Source organism: Aotus nancymaae, unplaced genomic scaffold (assembly GCF_030222135.1).
Source record: "Aotus nancymaae isolate 86718 unplaced genomic scaffold, 86718_ANA_hifiasm-v0.15.2.pri h1tg000006l, whole genome shotgun sequence".
NCBI lineage: Eukaryota > Metazoa > Chordata > Mammalia > Primates > Aotidae > Aotus > Aotus nancymaae.
In genome coordinates, this window is record NW_026988417.1 from 50,155,908 (window position 1) to 50,181,846 (window position 25,939).

The 25,939-nt window shown below is 43.8% G+C and overlaps 1 protein-coding gene across 8 annotated transcripts in view; it reads left to right on the plus strand.

The window, feature by feature from the left end:
- Positions 1 to 794: 794 nt before the first annotated feature.
- The window catches only part of KIT (KIT proto-oncogene, receptor tyrosine kinase), an 82,438-nt gene continuing 57,293 nt past the window's right edge, over positions 795 to 25,939 (plus strand). For all 8 annotated transcript variants that reach the window (XM_021670366.2, XM_012441166.3, XM_012441167.3 and 5 more), the window contains exon 1: positions 795 to 932. In XM_021670366.2, the coding sequence (XP_021526041.2) occupies positions 866 to 932 (67 nt within the window). In that variant the 5' untranslated portion in view covers positions 795 to 865. The remainder of the gene's footprint in view (positions 933 to 25,939) is intronic.

Sequence of the window (25,939 nt, forward strand, 5' to 3'; positions counted from 1 at the left end):
CTAGCCCTGAAACTGTCCTCTGATACAGAGGCAGAGAAATCATTACAGGGGTTGGCAGCATTGGGGTTGGGGGAGAAATGTGTAAGAAAACCTGGGCTCCCAGAGCAAACTTCGCAACGCGCCCCTCCCCACTCCACCGCCCCAGTCTCTACAAAAGTCCGGGTACCGGCTTCTTGGGTGTAGGCCAAGCCGACCAATAGGAACTCACTGTGTCCTTACATGTTACCAAGCAGGTGGAGAAACTGAGCAGAAACAATTAGCTAAGCCAGGCTCAGCCTTTACCGCGGTGCCAGGCGCTCTTAACAGGCCTGGAGGGTAATGTCGGGGCTCAATTTCCTAACGCTCCCCTCCCCATCCCCGTACCTCCACCACCAGCGGCGTCCAACCTCCTCTCGCTCGAACGCGCCGGAGGGGCGGGGAGCCGACCTTTATTGTCTCGGGAGCACCTGGCAGGTGGCGGGCCCGTGCCCTAACGTGCGCGTGGTGCCCAGCTTCACAAAGCCAGCGGGCAGCACCTCCCTGGTTCGGGAACGGCCTCGGACGGGCAGACCACATCCCAGGGGTGGAGAGGTGGAGAGAGAAAGGGGTTCCGGGGTCAAGAGCGAGCGGCGAGGGCGGGCACAGCCCACCGGCATTAGCACGTCGAAAGAGCAGGGGCCGGACGCCGCCGGGAAGGAGCGAGACCCGGGCGGGCGCGAGGGAGGCGAGCCGAGGAGGGGCGTGGCCGGCGCGCAGTGGGAGGGCGCTGGGAGGAGGGGCTGCGCTCGGCGCTCGCGGCTCTGGGGGCTCGGCTTTGCCGCGCTCGCTGCACTTGGGCGAGAGCTGGAACGTGGACCAGAGCTCGGATCCCAGCGCAGCCACCGCGATGAGAGGCGCTCGTGGCGCCTGGGATTTTCTCTGCGTTCTGCTCCTCCTGCTCCGCGTCCAGACAGGTGGGACACCGCGGCAGGCACCCCGGCCGTGCGACTCCTCGGCGAAACCGGTGCCTGGGAGGGTGGTACACGCCAGGGTGCGTCCGGAGGGGGAGCTGCGGGCCCTCAATACCCTTGCGTTCCAGCCTCTGGGGAGACTCCAGGCGGCCCTCGGGCTCTCTGGAGCCCTGCCTTGCTCACCTGCGCAAGGAGACCTCAGCTGCTGGTGGTGGGGGGCGCGAAGCCGGGGTTCTTTCGGGAGTGGGTACAGCGAGGGGGTTAGGCGTGAGCGAGGCTGCAGGCTGCATGTGAGTTTGGGGTGGCTTTTGTGCCGACGGTGCGCGGGGGGCGGAGGCGGGCGGCTCGGGGATTCGCACCGAGCGCCTTATCTCTCCGTGCGAGGCGCGGCCGCAGATTCCTTTTGTTAAAAGTTGCGTGTGTGTAACCGGCGCCCAGCACGACCTGCCCGCAGGTTCTCCGCCGCGCGGAGGGCAAAGTTAAAAAGCCCTTTCTCTCCTCTGCGGCTGCTGCCTTCCAACCGCAGGCGCTCTTTGTGCCCAGAGCTGGGGACCGACCCGCTGCCGCCTCTGCTCTAACACCACCCTTGGAGACGAATCGAAGGCTGCGGCGTTTCCCCGCCTCCGGGTTAGGGTTTTGTATGGGAAGCGTGCGGCGTGCGAGTGTGGGGCCGGACCCCCGCGAACCTGGCGGTAGTGGCGACAGGGACAACTTGGGTAGGGCGTGTGGAAAGCAGCCGCTAGGTTGCAGACTTTTTGCTCGCCTCTTTCTGCCGTGGCGCCGTTTCATTCCTGCCAAGCGCCCCGGGGCTGCTGGAGGCTGCGTTTGCCGCCTGCTCCGGGAAGGCAGCGGACGGCGTGCTGGGACTCTGCGGTTCCTGACCCCGGCCGCCTAGCGCGCTGGCCAGAGTGCCTGGCCTGCCTGGCCTGCCTGGCGGACTCTGGAAGCCCCTAGTCCGGCTGTCTGCGACCTCTATTCGCAGGTCCTTATTTTCTTAGGAAATTTTTGAGGTTCGTGACCGCCCGCCTCCCCAGCCCCGGGACGTCTAGACTTCAGGGCTGCCTGGGGATGGGGAGGGAGATGGAGTGGAACTTTTTGCAAATCTTAGTTCTTAAAGCTGTAACAAAAATCCAGGTATATTTGCGTGGGAACTTGGGTCTTAGGTGTAGGACTTCCAGGCTTCTGGAGCCCCTCGGTCAGATTCCTGCCTCCCGTTCCCTTGTTTTCTAGGTGTCGCTGGTGCACGCGAGTGCAGGTTGCCCAGCTAACCCCTGAAGCCCTGTTCTCTCCCAGGTCATTTTTAAAAACAAACCTTTAAGGTTACCCTGATGATGTAAGGATAGAAGGTGAGTCTGAGCTGGAATCAAATGCTTGAAAGGAACCGGCGCAATGAAGGGTTGTGAGACTGTCGACTACCGGTTAGTTTCTTTAGAAAGCCTCCAGGCGCAGCCTCCCGCGTTCTCATCTTGTAACCATTGTGAGGGCTTTCCTGTGGGAGTAGAGAGGCCTTGCACCTGGACCCCTGCGCAGCAGGAGGGGTCAGCAGGGGTCACGCGGAAGTCTTCGGATTCCCTGGAGATTTGATTACCTGGCTTAAAACGACTCATCTGGTCTTTGTTTTTGTGCCTTGGCCTTTTTAATATCAGTTAAGGTATGTGAACTAGACCCCACTAGGAGACTAGAAAGACCACATCGAATATCTGCCTTTTAAAAAATTAAATGAATCAATGGTTGCCTTCTCAGTAGATTTTTGGCAAAGGGAATTTGAAGGTCTGCCTCCTGGGGGGCAGTGTGGTATAACGACCAAGCCTTGCTCTGTCCCCGGGATTCTCTTTTTCTCTGCCATTCCTTGGCTGCGTGTCCTTGGGCAGGTTGCTTACGTTCTGGGGAATCCAGTGTCCTCCAGAGTACAAGGGGGCATCTGCATCCTGAAGGATCCTTTGCATCTAGAATTATCCTCCAATGTTCTAAGTGTAGACTCAGCAGTCTTTTCAACTATTTCCCTGGTCCCTGCCTGCCTCTTTGAAATTCCTCTGCCTCTCCTGCTCACAGGGACCTCATTAGTGTATGGATGCATCTGACTGGAGCTGTGGCTTATGCTGCCCGCCGCTCAATTCCCATATATTCCTCTGCATTGCTCTTTGAGGGCTAGGAGGTAACCACTTTGTCCTAACCCTCATTCTTCTCCTCCCCTTCCCCCCTACAACAGTATTACAGCTCCTGTGCCTAACAGGATGAACCTGCAAGGAATAGTGAATCATACCTTCCCCCCTCGTTCCTGCAGGTGTGAGGTTGGAGTCATTCTCAGCAGCTGGACACGAGGCACTCTAAATTATCCTGCTGAAAATAATAAAATGGTCTTATAAAGAGATTCCAGATAATTCATTTATCCCTATTCTGTTTTTCCCCCCACTCATCCCCATATTTTCTTCTCATGACTCTGTAAAATCCTGTATGCTGTGCATTTACAGCATGCTTTCTAATGCGTCTTAAATTTCGTATGACGTGTGTGATACATAGTTGTTGCTCTTCAGTTGGAAACGATGTACCAGGCCCTGTACTTGGGGCTTTACCTGCTGTTTCTAGTAGTCTCAATGAGCCCAGGAGGTAGTACTATTATTACCCCTAATGTTTTACAGCTGGAGAAACTGGCAAGGCTAAGCCCCAAATCATCAGTGGTGAAACCTGATGAGATTGGCTTCATGTGCCCAGCTGTATATCCATTCACATTACTCACCAGAATCTGTTGTAAGACTCATTCAAAAATATTTAATGAGTTTTTACTATGTGCCAGGCATTGTTGGAGGTTCTGGGAATGCAGAATGGCCAATGTCATACCTTCCCAATTTTGGTGAAAAATACTGAGAATTGCATGTCTTATGACAACGGAGTATTTGTGGAGGGAGGATTCATTAAATTTTAGCTTGGAGAAGGGGCTGTAGGCATTTAACCTGTGGTATGCTGGCTTTAGGTGTTAGCTGTCCCATTCCAGGTAGGGTCTCTGAAATGAAGGTAAGCTGTCTCTAAAATGATGATGCAAGCCAATTTAAATCCATCTCTCCAAAACATAAAAATGGTCTTGTGCATAGGTGGCAGAGAACACCCCCAATAATGGCTGATACCATTGGCTATTTACCCTGGATAACATAATGAGAAATAACGACAATTTACCATCCAGAGCCATTTTTTCTCCCAAAAGAAATTCTCATCAGAAATGTGCCAAGTATTCTGCGGGCTTCCCTTGGAGCACATTTATGTACAGATGTTGTGGTGATGAATTTTGCTGCTGTTGTTGACAGTCCTTCGAAGTTACCCTTAGGGTTTTGACTCATTTCCTCAAGCTTCTTCCAGCTGATTAAAGAAGGACACAAGGAAATGAACCACAGTGTCTCCAGCGGAATTCTCAGAGCTGGACTGCAGTGTGGGGACCCCTTCAAGATGTAGTGGTCAAGGCTGTGGCAGCATTTTCTCCAGAATGAATTCAGTTGAAGAGTTGGCAGGCTACCATGTGGGAAGTGCTTTCTTTTGCTGCATTAGTGTGTGGTAACTTTTAAAAAGAGGAATTAAATGACATTTGTAGGAATCCAGATATGCAAAATTGCATGTGCAGTTTTGGTAACTTGAATAGATACTGCCATAGCTATAAGTCCAGAGTGAGCAAGGCCTGGGAGGGAGTTAGTGGAGGTAAAAGTTTGCCTGGAGGGCAAATCCAGTGTAAATCTTTGTTGTACATAGAGAGGACTAGAGTCGAGTCAGCTTGGCCCAGCAGCTCTGATTTCTGACATTTTTTGGACATGATCATACGGCTCATCTTTTGACCTCAGGTTCTTAAGTAAAGGACAGTTGTAATCTGATAGGCGTGTTTTGTTTGGCCTACATGGTGCTTTTTAGAAAACATTGAGGTGATATTAAACAATCTAGAGTTTTTATTAAGATCTCTATTTCTGTCTTCTCTTTAAGAATTGAAGGTCATGGCCCCTGTAGATGGGGCCTGTGCTCTTCAGGTTGCATTAGGCTCTAGGACTTGATCCTGCCAACCCTTAGCATTTCCCACTGGGCTCTGGTGAATGCAGGAATCCAAATCTGCCCCTGGGACCAGGCAGTTGACAAGTAGGAGGAGCACAGTCCAGCCTACCTTGTGTTGGTCTGATGGCTGCATGACTGACAGCTCTGTAGCCTTAGAGGAAAAAACGGGACTAAATGACACTTGAAGGAATCCACATATGCAAAATTTCCTGTGCAGTTCTGTTAACTTGAATAGATATTGCCACAGCTATAAGTCCACAGTGAGGAAGACCTGGGAGGGAATCAGCGGAGGTAAAAGTTTAACCTTTTTTTTTTCTTTTCTTTTTTTTTTGTAGACGGAGTCTTGCTCTGTCACCCAGGCTGGAGTGCAGGGGCACGATCTTGGCTCACTTCAACCTCCGCCTCTGGGGTTTAAGTGATTTGGGCGCTGGGATTACAGGCGCGCTCCACCACACCCAGCTAATTTTTTTGTATTTTTAGTAGAGATGGGGTTTCACTGTATTAGCCAGGATGGTCTCAATCTCCTGACCTCAAGATCTGCCTGCCTCGGCCTCCCAGAGTGCCGGGATTACGGGCATGATCCACCTGCTTAACCTTTTTGAGTTTTCATTTTCCATCCTAGTTTTGCCACTTATTAGCTCTGTGACTTTGGGCAAATTACTTAATCTCTGCCAGTAAATGTGTTGCTACATGTAAGACTTGTAGAATGGTGCCTCATAGTACAGGCTCAATATGTGTTAGCCATAATTATCATGTGTAAAATGGGAACTATTATTGTCCCTAAAATGGGAGTAATGCCTACTCTGTTAATGTGATTGCCCTAAAGATTAGAAGGAGATTTTTGTAAAGGTGCTTGGCACAGGCTAGGGATGGGATAGGCACCTAATAAATGAGTGAATGCCTCAAATATATATAGAACTTGACTGTATCTCTGTAATTCTTGAGCATGGGTATCAGTAAATAACAAACTTGACAGTTTTTTGGTTTTGAGATGAAGTTTTGCTCTTGTTGCCCTGGTTTGGGTACAGTGGCGCAATCTTGGCTTTCTGCAACCTCCACCTCCTGGGTTCAAGCGATTCTCCTGCCTCAGCCTCTCAAGTAGCTGCGACTACAGGAGCACGCCACCACGCACAGCTAATTTTTGTATTTTTAGTACAGACAGGGTTTCATCATGTTGGCCAGGCTGGTCTGGAACTCTTGACCTTAGGTGATCCACCTGCCTCGGCCTCCCAAAGTGCTGGGATTACAGGCGTGAGCCACTGCACCTGGCCAACGGTTTTTAAAATGAAATAAACTTTAATTTTTTTGTCTTGTTTTATTTAGCTTTTGATAAGAGTTAGGAAATCACTAGTTTTAGAGACTGAATAGATCTTGAACTTTTTTTTTCTCCAGGAAATAAACAAAACAAAACTACACATCTTGTAAGATTTCTCCAACAGAAATGTTTGTGTCTGGTACTTTTCCCATTCATCTTATGTTTTAGCTTTTATACTTTCATTTTGATTATGACACACTTTTGTTAGACATCTTCCCATGCATACCTTTCTGACAGGTTTTCAACATTTTTGCAAAATTTAAGGTTTAAACCAAATTATTATTCAGGACACGTGGCATCAGTTAATTATGAGCTTGGGCTCTGAAATTGACACCCTGGATTTTTATTCCATTTCTGCCTCTTCCCTGCTGTGTGCTCTGGGACAAGACACTTAACCTCTCCTTAAGCTTCATTTCCTCATCTGTAAAATGGAGATGATGATGTAGGGCTCCTGTGAGGATTACGTGAGATTCTGCATGTAATATGCTTAGCACAGTGCCCCTCATAGAGGAAGTGTGTGGACTCCACTATCGGGCTGATTTTCTTATGTTCCCCTTTCAGCTTTGCCTCTCAGAAAACAAAAAATTGAAAATGCGTGAACAGAATATGTAGAGTGGTTTTTTTTCATTAAGATGAAGTTGTTATATTTAATTAATATACCACAGTTAGTGGTAATGCATATTTATCCACTTGGCTCTTTGTTTAACTGTATTCTTGGGTTACTTTCCACCAAAAGAGATACAGATTTCTGGATCAAAGTTTATGTGGGGGAAATGTCTGTAAATGGCCATTTTCTCTGGGTGAATAAATGCATGTAGCTCACCTAGGGTCCATGAAATCAGTTAAGGAGCTTTTCCTTGACTGCTTTCCTTAGAAGTTAAAGGACAAAGTTGAACTTGTCCATTGCCCCAGGCTAGACATAGTAGTTGGTGCTCAGTAAGTATTAGTTTAACATCTTTTCTATTCTCTGGCACTTACGCTAAGCTTTGAACATAATAAATGCCCAGTAAACATTTTGGATTCAGTTTAACAAAGGCTTACCAATCCCAATGCCTTGGTCTTCCATTACGGGCTGGGTGTGGAGGAAGGACAGGGCAAAAGCACAGCCTCTTAAGAACACAGCCTCTGATTCAAAGTAGAATTTGGTTGTCTTAAGTGCAAAGTACTCTGGGCAGGATTTTAAAGGAAATGAGCTTAAATCTTGATGGGCAGGTAGTAGGAGATCAGGGATCGGTAAAAGCATCCGCATGAGAGATAATATTTGAGATTAATTTCTCAACCTTAAAGGAAGAAGGTAGTATATTTGTGGCTTCAGCTGGAAAAAACTGCAGAAACATGGAGCAAAGCATTAGGATCTTACTTGAGGATTATCAAACCTTTCTATTGGTATGATGGCTGGGGTTAGGGAATTGGCTAGGAAGGTAAGACTCTTCTCTTTAGCCTCAAGGAGCATGGATGGAATGTGTATTTAGTGCTGAGTTTAGTCTAGGTTATGAAGAAGGCTTTGAAGTCGAGGGTAAGGTGGACTTGACCCAGGAGTGGCTGTCCCCAGTCTTTGCTTACTAGTCAGGGCTGTCTGTTCCACCATTCTGTCCAGTTAGACATACTCCCCAACCTTTTCCAACAGTCTGGTGAAGTAAGACGCCAAGCCCTTCCTTAAAACTACTTTGCTGTGGGCAACCAAGACTAAGGGAAGGTCTGTTTGTTTGTTTATTTATTTATGAGACAGGGTCTTGCTCTGTTGCCCAGGCTGGAGTGCAGTGGCATGATCATGGTTCACTCCAGCCTCTACCTCCTAACTTATGTGATCTTCCCATCTCAGCCTCCTGAGTAGCTGGGACTACAGGCGTGTGCCACCACACCTAGCTAATTTTTTTATTTTTTTGTAGAGAGTAGTCTCAAAATTCTGGGCTCAAGCAATCCGCCAGCCTCAGCCTCCCAAAGTGCTAGGGTTACAGGTGTGAGCTACCACACCTGGCTTTTTTTTTTTAATAGTAAAATATACATAATATGAAATTTACTACCATAATCATCTTTAAATGTATAGTTCAATAGTGTTAAGTACATTCACATTGTTGAACACTTTTCATCTTGCAAAACTGAAATTCTATACTCATTAAACAGCAGCTCCCCTCTCTCTCCCCCAGTTTCTGGCAACCATCATTCTAATGTCTTTCTCTGAATTTGACTGTTCCAGGTATCTCTCAAATGCTGAATTTGTCCTTTTTCTTTGACTGGTTTATTTCACTTAGCATAAAGTCCTCAAGGTTCATCTCTGTTGTGGTGTAAGTCAGAATTTTCTTCCTTTTTAAGGCTGAATAATATTCCATTGTATATATAGACCATATTCCGTTTACCTATTCGTCCTTTGATGGATATTTGGATTGCAAACAATGCTGTAATGAACATTTGCATACAAATATCTAATGGAGATTTTTGTGGAGACTATTTTAGGAGTGTTAAACTCATGGCTGCGAGCTATGTGTTGGGAGCTGGACAGACATGGGCTCTTTAGATTATCTCTGGGTGAAGTGGTAGAGGACCTGGGTATTAGGGCGCATGCTTTGGAAAGAAAGCGCCGTTAAGAGGATGATAAACGTGCAGATCTTCACTCACTTGGCGTATTTTATGGGCACCTTCTGTGTGTCAGGGACTGATGAGATTGAGGGGAAGGAGAAATGGAATGATCATGGGTGTAGGTAACTGGAAATAATGTTGATACTGTGGAATTAGTGGAAATACAGCCAAGAGGAGGAGGGGTGGCCTGTTTGAGGGCGGGAATATAATGTTGGACTCTGCTGTGTTTGTTCATTGATTATTTGTGAGCTGCATATTCTTGAAACTCAATTTCACAGACATGGATGATGTCAGTGAAATTCTTCTTAGGGTCAGGTCCCTGTAAGAAACTAAACCCCAAAGTCACAGAACTTGGCTCTGTAATATGATGGTGGCATTGGGGAGTATAAGAATGGTGTGAACTGTGAACTAGCCATAGGGTGAAAAGGAAGTTTTCATGAAAAGAAGTGTAGACTACAGAGGGAATCCTGTGTTCTTCTCTGCACTAGACCGTGTTTAAGGTATGTTTTTTGTTTTTCTCAGAGAATAAAATGGCCATATTGGGTGTAGAGGAGGGTATAGAGTTGATGAAAGCTTTGGGGAATAGGTCCTTTGAAGGCAACTTAAAAAAATGGGATTTATTAAGCCTGGAGAAGATAAGGTGAGGGAAGTTTTAGTGAATGGCAGTCCAAATATTTGTATTGTGTGAGTGAAGAGTAGAACAAAATGAGTCATTTAAATTGCCCCAGAAGGAAATTGAACATTTTTTTTTTTTTTTTAGAGGAAGTTTTTTCACTGGAAGGGTTGGCAGAGACTTTATTGTGTTACCGGAGCTAGTTATAGGACCTTTGCTGGAGCTGTGAAGAAAACCAAGTAATTGTCATTTTGAAATGGTTCTTAGGTCCTGACCAACTTGGTTGGTTTGATGGCCCTTTAAGGGCCTGTCTGAAATCCTTTTGGAATAATTCAGAAATGGGAAAATAACTGGTCATTTTTCTTTCCTCACTGCCTTGGCTGTGGGGCAGTTTCTCATAAATGCTGGGTAGACGCTAACATAATCCAAGATTATAGTCACAATTTCGGCTATATTGAAAACAGCCAGTAAAGAACCCACAGCCTAAAAATGGGTTATTGATCTGTTAGGTGTGGCGGGATCTAACCACCGAAGAAAATGTACTATGTGATAGCTTAAACTGAGTGTCAAAATAAGACAAATAAAAGGAAGCTCAAGGTCTAGAGAAATCCATAATCAATCATTCAGCCCTACCCTAAGAATCGTGCTCTAATGTGGCACAGAGGCTGAAAGGTCTGTATGGACGAAGGACGGCTCCCGAAGTCCTTTTCTCTTGATTACTCAAGGATGGATTGGTTTGCCCACCACTCTGACTCCCCTTCCCATCTGTCCTGTCCCTCTGGTCATTTTGTGGTCATGGCTCAGTGACATGTTTGAGATCAGCCAGTGGTCCAATGGGGAAGGTGGTAGAAATGAAATTGCAATTCAGCAGCTCCTGGATGGTAGACATCATCAATTTTGACGTGACAGGTATTAATAAAATGATGTTAAGATGGGATCCCTGCCTTTAAGGAGCCTAGGGCCTATAGGAAGATGAATGCTGGGTAGCCGCTAAGGTTACAGGACTTGTAATAAGATTTAAGTAACAGTTCTGGTGCTGTTCATTACCATTGGTTTGGAGGACATAGGCATGACTTCTTCAATAGAGTGGCCAATTGAAAGGAAGATAGGGGCCCGAATGGGGTGGAATTTGGTCAAGATGTGAAGAACAGAAACAAAGGTTAGAGTTAGCTGAAGGCTCTTCTCCCACAGATGGAATGTCTGTGGAGACTAGCGGAAGATAAAATGGGATAATTTTTAGGGCACCTGGATTTTTATTCTTCAATAATTGGTCTTTCCTGCAGTGCTATATGTGATGAGATTTTTGTAAATGTAATCTGGCTAAGTAGTTGCCTATTCAGAGAAATGACTTTTAAAAATGGAAAAGTATGGATATCACTTTTGCATGTATTACCTGTGTTGCATGTTCAATGCAAATCCAGCATGGATATGTATTTTGAGTTGTTTTTAAGTCCAAGGCTGCTTCTGTTCCCTTCTCCCCCCACCCCCACCAGCCACGACAAGAGACTCTGTGGGCTTAACAGCTGATTGTGACAATAGATGACCTTTTATTCTTTGCTTATTAACCTATTTTAAATATTTAGCAAAATAATACACCTTGTTTATGTCAGTTCATTCATTGAAGCAAAGGCAGCAACAAACAAGCCTGCAAACCTTGATAAGGGGCCTGGGTGGTTTAGATCATCTTGAGATTCTTCCCTGGAACTCCCAGTCTGTTTTGATGGGGTGTTGTGAGCACTGTTGGCTGCCCTCCCCAACCCAGGGAGTCAGGGGAGGGAGGAGGAAGGGGGCTGTCTGTGGTGGGCAGAACTCTATCACTTAAGGAAAAGGCAGGTCTGATAGCACTTGCCAGTAGTGAATACCTCATTCTTGACCAAGTAGAAAAAAGATAAGAGGAAATATGAAAAAGGCGAAACTGTTCTCCTTTATCTTTTAAATTGCTTAGTGAAGCAAAATATCCAACTTCATTTGGGTTTACCCTAGGTAACTCATTACAGAGGGTTTTAGAAAATTCTTCCCAACAACCCGGGGACTCCCAGTAATTTAAATATAATGGCCTATGTAGGTTCTTAAGCAGAGGAATTAGTTGACAGTTAGAACAAAGGAGAGCATTATCACAAAGAGCTCCGGAAGGTAATGTGTCTTTTTATTGGAAAAGAAGTATTTCTAGAACGGGATTCAATTGACTTCTGGGGAAAATATTTACTGGAAATTTTGGAAGCGTGAAAGGTGGCAGGAGACAGAGACGTTGGCTATTATTCTCCTTGGCTAGTGCATGCTCAAAAATAAAACAAGACTATGTTAAAAAGATCTTGAGAATTCCCCTTGGAAAGACTGAAGTAAAGATAGTACAGATACTTTTTGAAGGATATAATTTTTGGCCTAAAGTATTTCAAATACATTTCCATCCTAACTTTGACAATGCAGACTTTCTTTTTAATGACTGATGTTGAGGGAAGATACCTTGGAAGATTTTCAATTTAAGAAATGGGTGATATTTATTTGGCTAGTGAAATAATCACAAGGACTGGTTTTTAGAATTTTTGTCATTATTAAATTAACCCAGGATTCTTAACCTAAAATATATTAGGATAGCTAATGAAAATACTTAATTGGAATGTTTAAACGTTCCTCTGCTTATTTTAGTATATTCTGTATATGTGCCACAAGGAAATAGTATGTACGATTTTAGCTGAACCAAAAAGCATCACTTTGATAAAAAAGGACACCCCTCCCCTTGCTGTTTTAAAATAAACCAGCATATGTAGAAGGGTTTGTGAGGCTTTTTTGTAGAACTGAATGTGTTGCCCAATTTACATTCCAGCATTTTCAAGGGATATTAGTTAAATGATATCTTGGTTTCGGAACCACTGAATTTCAAAGAAGCTGGCCCAGATCACGTGCGTGTACCTGCGAGTGAGGTGGGTCCCACGTGGGTCTAGTGGCTTTGCTCCATACTGGCCACTGGAATACCAGCTCTGGCCATACAGCACAAGTGCTTAACATTACAGCTTCAATCTTCATTCTCTTGGTCCCTTCTCGTATCTTTAAACTGACCCTATACCCGAAATCCATAGATTTATTCACAGTTATTGAAGCGTCAGAGGTGTAGCAGTGAACATAGCAGGCAATAATCTTCGTCCTCTCTTGGGGCTTATGTTTTAGTGAATTATTTTCTCTCCAGGAGAGAGAAGTCCAGGAGTCCAGAAAGAAGAAAAAAAGAAAGATGTAATTTGAGGGCCTCTCATAGAAAGCAGTTTAATTTAGACTTATTTCGGTACCATAATATGGTTAATTAAAGAAGAAAGAGAAAAGAAAGGTTATGCACAGGGTCAGAGGGCACCAGTTCAAAAAGGAGGAAAACCAGAGAAGGCAACTAGAACAACAGGAAAAGGAGATTCAGGGGCTGGGGGAGGTGGGCTGGAGGGGAGTCAGGGAAGCTTTGTGAGGTGCTTGTCACTGCCTGCCACCGGTCCTGCCCTCCGGAGGGCTGTGCACAAGCTCTATCCCAGTATGTCCCTGCCCCAGTTTCTATAACTTCAAAGCAGCAGGCCTCTTCGTTCAACAGGTGTTTTTGATGGAGGATTTACCAAAGAGGCTTGACTAGTGACAGGTGTCTTCATTTTCAGGACTTTTGGAGCATTTAATGTGCTGAAGTGTGCTATTAGTCTGCAGGTTTGGAACTGTTTGTTCTGGAATGTGCTGGAATGCTCTTTCGCAGCTGAGAGGGACGTTTCAGGGTCCAGGCTGGATGCTCTTTGATATCTCTCCAAGGACTGGAGGTTGCGCACCTCCTTTTAAAATTCATTCATCTTTTTCTTATTAAAATATGACCCACTTCTGTTTTAATAACTGTGTTGTAATAACTGTTGGTCTGTTTGACACGGTGCCGTTTAGCCCCTGTCAGCCCTAAACTGCATGTCAAGTTTCAATGTTCCTGTTACTGTAGCTGGCCTGGGTGTGATGCCAGCAGAGAGGTGACATCAGGGTGACTTCATCCAGCTTTTTGCATTTTAGCTTTAGGGTGACCTTTCACTGGCCCATGAAGTGATAAACTCTCCAGTTTCAAATGAAGGACTCCTCAAGTTGAGAACTGACACCGTTGCATTCCTCAGGATGGGAAAGTTCCTTCTCTGTCAGTTCTTGGGCACTGGAGCCTACTCTTGCTGCAGATGGTATTGTTCTGGCTCTCGGGGAGGAAATCCAAGATAAAAGCTGTCTAGAGATAGAAAATGGTACCCTTTTGGGATATGGACAGGAAGGCATCCCCAGTGACAACAGCCTTGGTTGACCGTATTAAGGAGGAATCTTGAGGTACTTGGCAGGATATCAGTTAACAATTTAATGAAATTACCAGCGTTAGGTCTATATGTATGGCTGCTTAACTACGAACTCAGCTGCTTAAATATATTTGCTCCAGGTTTCACAATTCCTTTCATCTACGGTTATAATCATTGGTTAGCACCTATTTTGGATGAGACTTTCAGGGTCTACATTTAAGTAGACCCTATTTAAATTTTTTATCAGTTGATTAGGGAAGAGTTAATAAAAAAGCAGTAGGGAGTCTATGACTTCTAGGATATTCCCTGGCTTGTTTGAAAATGTATTAGCAGCCATTTTATTTCAGTATGGAAGAACAGAACTTTAAAAAAAAAAATGCGTATTTTAATTTATGGCAATATTTCAAATGGAATAGTGTAATGAGCCCTCATATAACCTTCTAGCTTCAACACATATACCAACATGGCCTCTATCCACTGTATCTCCCATGATTGGGAAGCATGTCTCAAGCATCACAGAATCTCATCTATAAATATTTTCAGTATGTAGTCCTAAACTACAAAGACCTTCTTTTCTGAACATAACGACGATGCCAATATCAAGCCCTTCCAAATCAATGTAATTACATAATGTCATTGAATATCTAGTATTCACATTTTCCTATTGAAGATAAATAAGTTAGAAACAAACAAGATCTACACATAGCAATTGGGTGATATGTCCTTTAAGTCATTTCTTCTCTCTAGGTTTTAGCCCCCTTTTTGTTAAGGAAACTGCGGTTGTCCTGTGTCGCTTTTCATTCTGATTGCATTGCTGCAGTCTTCACCTGTAGCATTTTGAGTATTTCCTGTAAGTTGGTGACTTAGACGTTTGATCATATTCAGTTTGATTTTTCTTTTTAATGAGGGGACTGTGTAAGTGGTGTGTTCTCTTGTTCTGCTTTCTGTCTCTTTTTGGTGTACCTTTGGGTATTTGTGAAGATTGGTATTTTTTTGTTAGATTTGTATTTTTGGTTTTAATGGTTGCCTTCAGACTGATAGCTTTCTCTAATACCCTTGTCTGCTCTTTTTGAGGGGGCTATTTTCCATTGGTTTGCTACTGTAACATTTAAATTAGCCAGCATTTGTTCTTTTCTCTCCCACTTCTCTCCTGAGCTGGGGATTGGAAGTAATATATCTTTTTTTTTTTGAGACGGAGTCTTGCTCTATCACCCAGGCTGGAGTGCAGTGGTGCGATATCGGCTGACTGCAACCTCTCCTCTTGAGTTCAAATGATTCTCCTGCCTCAGCCTCCTGAGTAGCTGGGATTACAGGTGCACACCACCATGCCCAGCTAATTTTTGTATTTTTAGTAGAGACAGGATTTCACCATGTTGATAAGGCTGGTCTCGAACTTTTGAGCTTGCAATCCACCCGCCTCGACCTCCCAAAGTGCTGGGATTACAGGCGTGAGCCACCGAACCTGGCCAGGAAGTAATATTCTTTTACTTCCAGTTAATACCTAAAAGGCAGTCAGCAAGCATATTCTACTTTTTGGAACTTCACCTAGTCCCCATTTTTCTGATGGCTATACTGTTTGTCAGAGCATGCAGCAAGTATATACTCTGCTATCTCCCTTGCTACTATCATTTAGTCTTAGTCGTACAGGTATAAATATCTGTTTAATGCTGGCAGCTAGTCCTTTTACCATGGCTTTCCTGGCATTTTGGTTTTCTGAAATGCACCCTCTAATAGATGCCTCATGGGAAGTATTTCTTGAATTACATGTCTGCAACAGGGAGTCCGTAATCTGTATATTTAAAGGTCAAGTTGGCTAATATAAAATTGCTGGCCTGTCTTATCTTTGCTCAGATATCTTTATTTTCTGTATTGCCTTTTGCCATAAAGTGGTGTCAAAATCTGATGATAATCTTCTTTCCCTCACATTTAACTTGGTATGTTTGCCTAGATATCCAAAGGAATGTTTTTCTACCTTTATTCTTTAAAGTCTACCAGTTGGTTTTATAGTGTTGGCTGCTGTTGATTATTTTTTTCTATAGACAGTGTGCTGCGTTATTATGTGTAATTTTAAGAGTTCCTTTGTATTTCCTCTCCAATAAAGATTTCATTTTGTTCTGTTCTATTTGTTCTGTTCTTTGTTGGCTTTGGGAACGAACTCCCATTATTCATGTTAGACCTTCTTTGGCTGTATTCTGTATCTACCACTTTCACATCTTTTTAATTTCATCATAATTTGTTTGAATTTAAAATTTCTCCTCCTTTCTGTCTTCTAGTTCATTTAAGGCACTGTTCATTTGTATTTGCTCTCATGTTGTCTTTACCCGTCATTTCTGAAATGATGTTCTTTATTTTTAATTCTTAGTTCTTTTGCTTCCATTTAAAAATCTTCATTTTCTTCAACTTATTTCTGAGTTTTAAAAATCCTGATGGATGCTGTTCTTCACAGCTTCTCTCACTTAGTTAATTTCTCTTAGCTCCTTTTGAAATATTAGGTCACAGCTTTCCTTTGTGCCCTTCTGGCATGATTTTGTTTGTATGAGGGATGTCATTCTTGCTCCTTAGTTTTTCTTTAAAAATAACTATGTGGGATTCAACTGTGATTCTTTTCTGTGGTTAACTGAGTTTTCCTATACTTTTAGGAGGGCCAGTGTGGATTTCCTAGCATCAGAGATCTAGGAGACTATCTTAGTTGTTTTCATTTAATTTTATTTTATTTTTGAGACAGAGTCTTGCTCTGCCTTCCCAGTTCAAGCGATCCTCCTGCCTCAGCCTCCTGAATAGCTGGGATTACAGGCATGCACCACCATGCCCAGCTAATTTTTTGTATTTTAGTAGAGATGGGGTTTCACCATGTTGGCCAGGCTGGTCTTAAACTCCTGAACTCAGGCAATTCAGCTGCCTTGGCCTCCCAAAGTGCTAGGATTACAGGCATGTGAGCCACCGCGCCCAGCCTCATAGTTGTTTTCATAAAGGGGTAAAAAATACATATATATATGAACTCTACTTTCCTATATCCTAAGATTTTTTTTTTTTTTTTTTGCCCCTACCCGCACTGCTCACTTGCCCAGACTTTTCCTTACCTTTGCCCCATTTCCTCCTCTTAGATCTCATCCCAGCAGCTTCTCCCCATTGTGGGGCTTTGTCTTGGCTTGTTAATTCATAGAAATCAGACGTCTCCCACTCCAGAACATTCTGGCACATTGGACATACAGGTGGCACAGCCCACTCCGCACTCATTAGTAAAACAGGAACTTTTTTCTGTATCTACTGTCAGGACGACCTTCCGAGCTTTCCAGGGGGTGCCTGATGGTGGTTCGTGTAGCTGATGGTAGTTTGTCATGTAGGTTTGTGGGATACCTTGTCACCTAGAGTTGTTGTAGATGTTCCCCATGGTTTTTGAGTCTGCTCTCTTTGTCAGTTTTTATGGTTGGGGAAAGTCAATGATTATGCTGCCACCACCATCTTCCCAGAATCTATATTGACATTTTAACATAAAATTTGGCAACCTTTGGGTTGACCAAATCTGGACCAAAGTCCAGTCTTGAAATCTCAGCTCACAGATTGCTCTTTTTCAAAATAATTTGCTTCCAAAATAAGTTATTTAAAATTTGTAACTATCTGAAAACGGATTACTATGGAAATGAACACTGTATGGCCTACCTAACATTAGCTTTCTAAGCTTATTGTTTATGACAAAATATAGTGGCTGAAATCATCCTAGTGCCAGGAAACTCATTGCTGAGCTATTATTTCTGAGAAAAATGTATAAGAACTGACATGCTTTTGTCATTATTTGTTTGGTGTGAGATTCCTTGAATTTTGAAGGAGAGAGGGCTGTTTAACAGTTCTAAAAGCATTAAGCCGTATTTATACTTAATACCATCTTATAAAGATAACAGCATTTCTTAATTAGGTGTATTTTTCTCAGATTTATTTTCCCCACTGAAAAATCTGCATATCTTTAATTATAATCATTTCTGGGAAAAATGCTGTTAGGGATTGACAAAATATTTAGATTTCCAAAAATACTAAATTTCCTTCTTCCAACTTGAGTTTTCCTCCAATTGGTCATTGATTTAAATTACATACTCAAAGGTTGCAATTTTAGAATTGACCCCTTTACCCCCCTGTTTTTGGGGATGGCTAAAATTCTAAAGCCATATAAAGAATAAGGAAAGCTTTCTCAATAGACATATTGGAAACTTTTGTTATTTAAACTCTGGAAAATAGAGCAAGATTGTTTTTAGACATTTCCTCTTGTTTTCCACAAACAGAGTGAGAAGAAGTCATTTCAAACACAGGCCTGGTCGTTAAGAATTCGTGGCAAAGGGAAACAGGCTTAATGTATTGCTCTAAGTGAAAGTCACCCAAGAAAAATTAAGGGAAAAGTGAATACTCATTAAGCAAATTGACCAGCAAGCGTTCTGATGAATGTTGAAACAAATTTGAATAAACTAATTTTGTCCATTAGTGTGCTTTTAAACCAATGTGATTGTTTTGGCCTAATTATTTTCTACTTTGCTTATTCAGATGTAGAATGGCTGCAGAATTAACTATTGCAGCAATTATCTGATTAGCAATTTAGAAAATTGGTGAATGGTATCTGACTACTCACCAAGAAATGTCGGGTATTTCATAGGACTGTGTGGAAGAACCCGGACTGTCCAAGGAGGGTATCTGCCGTTTTTCACCCACTACAAATGGCAGCTCAGAGGCTCTTGCTGGATTAGTATGGGCTGTGGATGTGGGCCGTCAGATGTAGTGCACCAGATTGAGGTCTGATGTGCTGCAGAAGTTGTATTTGCCACCCGGCGTCACTATTCTGGAGTCCCATAGCTGTGACTGGAGAATTCTGCAACATTTCCCACCTCTAAAGCTTGGGGATTCGAGAAATCTGTGCCCGACTGGCTGCCAAAGCTTGTCAAGGGGACCCAGTGCTAGGCCGATTTCTAGGCGTAAAAGCCAGGCAGATTTACTCACTCAAGAAAATCTGTTTTTGCAGGTTTGCTTTGAGTTCCCAGATACAGATCCTGGTGAAATTGTTTGCTGCGTTAATGCCCTGGGTTTCTTCTGGAAGCCCAGTTCCTAAGTGTGGTCTGGACCAACAGCATCAGGATCATCTGGGACTTGTTAGAAATGCAAACTTTCAACCCCCACCCAAGAGCTGCTGAATTGGAAACTCTGAGAGCAGGGCCCAACAATCTGTTTTAACAAGCTCTCCAGGTAATTCTGCTACAGGCAAAAGTTTGAGAACCACTGGCCTTGAGTGTAAAAATTACTGGGCTTTGTCACAGCTGTCAGTCTGTGCTAGTTAAAAAGTTAAAGCCCTCGTGGCTTCTTCAATCCCCTCAATGTAAGAACGGCAGACGAGGATGTAATTCTCAGTTCTCCTTCTGTCAGACTAAGAAAGACAGATATGAGTTTCGGTAAGTGCAGACAGGAAAACAGACAGTTGCAGTACTGTGGGACAGCGTTGCAATACAGGCTTCGAGAAACGTGCATGTGTGGATGGAGCAGGGGAAGAGTGGTATTTTTTAAGAGGACAAGTATGATTGTGTCCCACCCTGATTAAAACCTTTCAGAGACTGCCCAGTGCTCTGGGAATATTGCCTGTCCCATAGAGATTCCTTTCAAGCCTCTGGTATCTCCTTTTGACCTCCATTTTGCACACAGCACCTGCCTCATTCTTGGCTCTAAGTGCATCCTGCACCTCCAAAGGTGTCCAGCTCCTATCCACCCATCTGTGGCCTGTGAAGGAGCCACCCACTGCCAGGGGCCCCATGGTTCTCCCTGGCCTCCTAGTACATTTCATGGCCCACCTCCCACCTCTCCTTTGCAATCTTAATCTCTGACCTCCTAGGGTAGGTCAGATCAGCTGTCATTGTACAGTGTGCTTGTTTGAACTCATCACATTGTAATTAATTGTATAATTATTGGTTTATTGCTCATGTGGAGCTAAATATAAACTCTATGGGTTGGGGGTGGGGAAGTCTTATACCCTCTTGACTGTCTCAAGGGCCCAGCACATAGCAAGCTTTATTTTTGTATGAATGAATGATGGCGGGGGGCAGTTCCCATCTTTGTTCTTAGGACACATGGGCTGGTTAATATATTAAATTTTGATTGAGGTGTCACCTGAGTTTTAGACCCCCCCATCCCTCTCTTTCCCATCCCCACCCTCTCCTGGGAGCATTTGCCACCACCATCTCATTCTACCTTGGGAAAGGCAGGTCCCTGGCACAGTGGCAGTGGAATTTCGTAACTTGGTTCTAACTTGGGGTCTGCCCTGTGGGACACTAGAGAGAAGTTCTTGAGTATCAGTATTTCAGGGATATAGGGAAGGAAGACCTCCTTTGCTTTTGCAGACATTCATAATACATGGGTCAGTAGCCAGTGACCTGAAGAGTAAAAGTGGCTCCTGGTTTCAGGGAAAGTGACTGTTGCCTCCTCTTTCGGGGCTTCTGAGAAGCGCTCACAGAAATTGATGGCAGGGTGGGGGTTGTGTTTCTTCCTACCCACTTCCAAATCTATTTAATAGAAGATTTGCACTCTTTTGCCTATTTTAGTCAATTTACTTTGGCCTGGTGAAAGCCAGTGTTTTTTATGCCTATTCTAGAAGGTGAAGGCATGGAAGTTGCCCTTCAGAAGCAACAGCTGTGCAGCATTGGGACATTTGTCTAAAATAAGAAACTCAGCCTTGCTGATTTAATAGAAGGCTTGACAATAGCTTATACAAATACAGATATTGAGAATGAGGGCTCATTTTTTGTGAAAGATTGAGGTTTCAAGACCTAGAGGGTAAAGAGGCTGATGTGCTTATGGGAATCTTGCTTTTGATGGAGGAACTGGTAATCTGTTGACTATTTGCACGTTGATTGATTGTTCAGTGGTTTTTGCTTTTTGCATTTGAGACTCAACATACTCTCTCATACCTATTGTAAACGTCTGCTAGATTAAGTGAATGTAATAAAACATAGTAAATTTGGGAACAAAAGTTATAAACACAATTCCTCACTCACTGTCAGAGTACTGTAGCTACCATCTGCCAGGAGTGTTGATAGCAGGAAGAACTATAATTTTGTGCTGTGATAACCTGTGCTGTCAATTTTCTTTATCTTCATCAGGTGCAGTTTTTCCTCATAGCTCCAACGCATGCCGTGACCCCCTTCCTTCCCCTCCTGGACCCCTGTGAAGCTGTCTCCCTGCTCCTTCACATTGCCTTACCCCCTTCTCTTCTCTTCTTGCTTTCAAGTGCAGTAATTACAGTAGTATAAAACAGGACCATTTTATTTGAGCATAAAGCATTTAAAGGATTTGGAGGTGATGTGACAATTCTGACATATTTTACCCCCATAGATGTCAAAACTGAGGTTTGAAGAGGTCAAATGAGTTTTCGCAAAGTCTCACAATTGCTTGGATTGGAATCCATGCATATCTGAATCCAAAACCCACACTTGTTTTCATATTATTCCTGTTGTTTTCACCCGGTCACCCAAGCTCAGAGATGCACCATCCTTTCCAGTGTCTGATCCTCCTAGATTTTCCAGTATTGCTGAATAGAGTTACAAAGCTGGACCCACTTTTTTTTTTAAAGCTCCTTTTTTGGAAATAATTTCAAACTTACAGGAAAATTGCAAGATTAGTACAGAGAACTCCAGTATGCCAGTTGTTAACATTTTGCCACATTTACTTTGTCTGTTTTATATACCTATTATTTTTTTCTGAACCATTTGAGAGTAAGTTGCTAACATGACCCCCTCCCCACCTTTGCTGTGCCCTCCTTGAAGACCACTGAAGGAGACAGCCTTCTATTCTATGAGAACACCGAGGCCACCCAGGGTGAGTTCCTTTACCTCGACCCAAGTGCAGCCTTTACCCTGTCCCTCTAGAGCTGAGGACCCTGCTCCAAGGAGTGACATTGTGAGCTGCTTGCTTGTGAGCGCTTTAAATTAAACTCATATTCTAAAACACATTCACTGCCTTCCTGGAAATTGGCTTTCTCGAGCACTTACAAAACAGATCCTTCTCTATGGCAAGGTAACACAAAGGCAAGTGAAAAGGGGCTCCCTGAATGTTTCTACCGACTCCAGAAAGAGAGGAGAGAGGGGATTCACCTCTAGTTGTTACCCAGAGCTGCAGGTAAACTGTTTTGCCTCTGCTAATTCAAGTCTGTCTTCAGAACAGTTATCAAGGCCAGTAACCTTTTTTCTAGCCTCAGATAAAACTTTTTTTTTCTTATTAATACTTTTGTTTTTACTTCCTTTGGTATAAACCATCCCTGTGGCTATACAATGACATTTTCGAAAGTGGAAATAAAAGGAAAAATGTCCTGTCTGCTCAGTGTGTGGGATGGACGGGAGGGTGCATTTTTCCTATCTGACAGGCCCATGAAAAGCAGGATTTCAGAGTATATTCACTAGCAAAATGTATTGATTTACCCATTATGATGAAAATTAGCTTAAATATCTGAAGTATAATTTCTAGCATTTTTAAGAGCTAGAAAATCATGCTTTTCTAAAATGTAGATCATAATCGAAGACAGGTTTTAAAAATGCCTTAGGGAAATAATGCAAATATCAAGACATGGATAAACAAAAATATATACACAATGGAATATTATTCAGCTTTAAAAGGGAAGTCAATTTTTACAAATGATACAACATAGATGAACTTTGAAGACATTATATTGAGTTAAGCAAGAGACAAAAGCACAAATACTATATGATTCCACTTACATGAGGTACCTAGAGTGATGAAATTCATCCAGACAGAAAGTAGAATCATGGTGATCAGGAGTTGAGGGGAGGAGAGAATGGTGAGTCATTATGCAGTGGGTACAATGTTTCTGTTCGGGATGACTGAAAAAGTTCTGGAAATAGATAATGGTGATGGCAGTACAACAACATGAATATACTTAATGCTACTGAACTGTATATTTGCAAGGTTAAAATGGTAAATTCTATGTATATTTTACCATAGTAAATGATAAATTTTATGTATATTTCATGTATATTTTATCATAGTAAAAAATTTCTTAAATGCCCCAGTTGCCAGATACATGTGTATATATACACATGCACACAGATATGCATATGTGTGTGTATAAATGTTAATCAGTTAGTCTCTCACTTATCTGTTTCATTTGATACCATTCAAATTAGATGCCATACATTACAACTAGAGTTTAGGGTGTCACACTTTTTTTTATGTCTTGAAGTTTTGTCTTCCTCACAACTCCATTTCCCCTCCTGAGCCTGCAGGGAATTGACATTTTGCAGAAGTTTGAGTGTCCTGATAGGAGGAAATTTGGTGATTAGTGAGTATTGGAGCTCCAAGCTCTCACACTCCCCCAGCTCCTGCCACACGTGTCCAGGACAATGCTAACATTAAGGCAGTTTCACTTGACAGGTCCTCCTGCAGGATCTTCCTGTGAGGATCAGGCTACGCCCATCTGTTTGTGGAGCGAAGCATGCAGCTAGGAGGATGTGCTGGGAGGTGAGAACTGCACCAGGACTCCCTTTGGTATATCCTAGGTCTGGGGGTGTTAAGCCTTTGACTAGTGTGGCTGACCTCTGCCATGCTCTTTTGACCTGTTTCTTTTTACTTTGTTCTTAATTGTTCTTTAAGTGAAGGAAGCAAATGTTCAAAGAAGGGATGAGCTCCCCACCCCCACCCCAAACTTCACAGATGGTGAGGCCCTTGTTCTGGTGTTTATTGGATTCCAATCCTCAGTGCTTTTCTGGTTCACATTTCAATATGTGCTTTCCAGAAATCAAAACATGGAAATCTACATATTTACAGGGGGAACTGTGCTGGGCTCTTGGGAAAAACCCACTGAAAATAAGAAAATTCCTCCTTTCTGCTCAGGGATGGATCCCAGTATATTTTGCTTATCACATCCAGACCTTATCCAGCTTCCCGAAGTCTGACTTCATAATGGCAGAGAAAGGTTTCCTCTTAGTCCGTCTCTGTCTGAGGTCAAAAGGGGATGTCCTTCCTCAAGCATTAGGTTGTATTTTTGTTAGGATGAGTGAGAAGAGAATATATCAAGTAGTCCTATGAAAGTCTTTGCTGCTGGTAATGCGTGTGTATCTAGGAGAAGTTTGACCAGATAATTAGCTGAGAAAGGTCCATCTTTGAGTGTCAAATGATACTTGCATCTTCACAGTTATTTGTGATGTCAGAGCCATGCCTCAAATTCCATGTTTAGATACTTATTCTAATTCTGGTCCAGAGAGTAGTATAAAATCAACGTAGGCAGGGTGTGGTGGCTCATGCCTGTAATCCTATCACTTTGAGAGGCCGAGGTGGGTGGATCACCTGATGCCAGGAGTTCGAGACCATCCTGGCCAATATGGTGAAACCCCAACTCTACTAAAAATACAAAAACTAGCCGGGCATGATGGCAGGTGCCTGTAATCCCAGCTACTCAGGAGGGTGAGGCAGGAGAATTGCTTGAACCCAGTGGGCAGAGGTTGTAGTGAGTGGAGATTGCACCACTTCACTCCAGCCTGGGAGATGGAGCGAGACTCCGTCTCAACAACAACAAAGTAGATGTTTAGTTATATATTTATAAGAAAATCACTGCTATTCAGTCTTGCCACAAACACTTGAGTGCTTTCTATGTCCAAGCACTGAATTTTCTTTTTCTTTTGAGACTGGATCTCATATTTTCACCCATGCTGGAGTGCAGTGGCATGATCACAGCTCACTGCACCCTCAACTTCCTGGGCTCAAGCAATCCTCCTGCCTCAGCCTCCCAAGAGTTGGGAGTACAGGCACATGCCACCATGCTGAACTAATTTTTGTATTTTTTTTGTAGAGATGATGTTTAGCGAGACCTCATTCTCCACAGAAAGGGGAGGAAAAGACAAAATCCCCCCAAACCCAAGTGTAATACCCACAAAAGTATGCGGTTACACATTTAATCTAAAATATACAAATATTAACTATTTAGCAGCCACCAAACATTTAATAATTTTGTTTGTCATCTCCAGCCTGAGAAAAGCTTCGACAGATGTCCTATGTCTAGAAGGCACTCATTGGAAGCTTGAGTTGCTGCTGGGTTCTTAGTTTCCTTAGAAGCAGGCAGAACATTAACATGCTCTCTCTTGGGAGTGCTGTTCAAAAAGCAGAAGCAGCCTGAGGGCGTCTTTTGTTTTGCCACCAGATGGCACGCTTGTGAATTGGGAACTGGTGGAAGAAATGAGTCAAGGTGAGGGTTCCACTAAAAGGCATCTCCCAGCTGGGCAATGTTGAGGAATCTGTGTGGGGAAATGCTTCATAGCACAGAATGAAGTCTGTCTGATTTGCCCAGAGATCACAAAAATAACAGCAAAGCAGAGCATGCAAATGCTACAGGAAAGGTGGGATCGGCACAAATGATACATTGGTACTATGTCCGTGTGGTTTAAGGCAGAAAATTGAGGGGCTGACTTGGCCCTGATCAGGAAACTACTCTCAGTAGCAGAGGCAGGAAGGGCCCAAACCACAGGTGAATCCACCCAGGCTGAACCGCCCACACAGAGGTGTGTGGGTGGAAGGTGGGTGGAGTGGGGTGGTGCAGCCTGACTGCCTCCGCCGCAAAGGATGTACCTTTGCGTGCAGTGTGACATCCTTCTCTAGCTTTGAGGAGCCTGGGAACCACTTCTCATATGTCCTTGGAAACATGGGAAAACGTGGGACCCACATGTATCATGGGCTTCTTTGTACTACTGAGAGTCTCCTGAGAGTAGGTCCAAAAAGGGGGGGATTTGCACCCCAAATGCAATTCTGCACCTTATGGACACGTGCATCAGCCCCTGAGGCTAGCCACAGCCGCCTGGAATCCCACACAGGTCAGCTTGGAGCCCTTCTGGTCACTCCTCTGGCTGTCCTGCCCTCAGTTCCTTCTTTGTTTATTGCCATCTTCCTCTGTGAGTGTTCATCTCCCCAACTCTTCATTCTGAGCCCTCTAGGAGCACCCTGTGCCTTTATGCCACCATCAGGCACTGTCCCCCACACTCACTGACTCCGAGGGTCCTCCCTCCACCTGCTCCCCAACACCAGCCGGCCCCTGCCACTGCTGCTCCCCCAACAGCACAACAAAGCTCCCTTCTTCCATGGGCAGGCCTGCTTCTGCAGTGCCAATCGCCAGGCCCCGTATCTAGAGATCCTGGCTTGACTACTGTGGGCAAAGCCCTGGTGATTCTGACGTGCA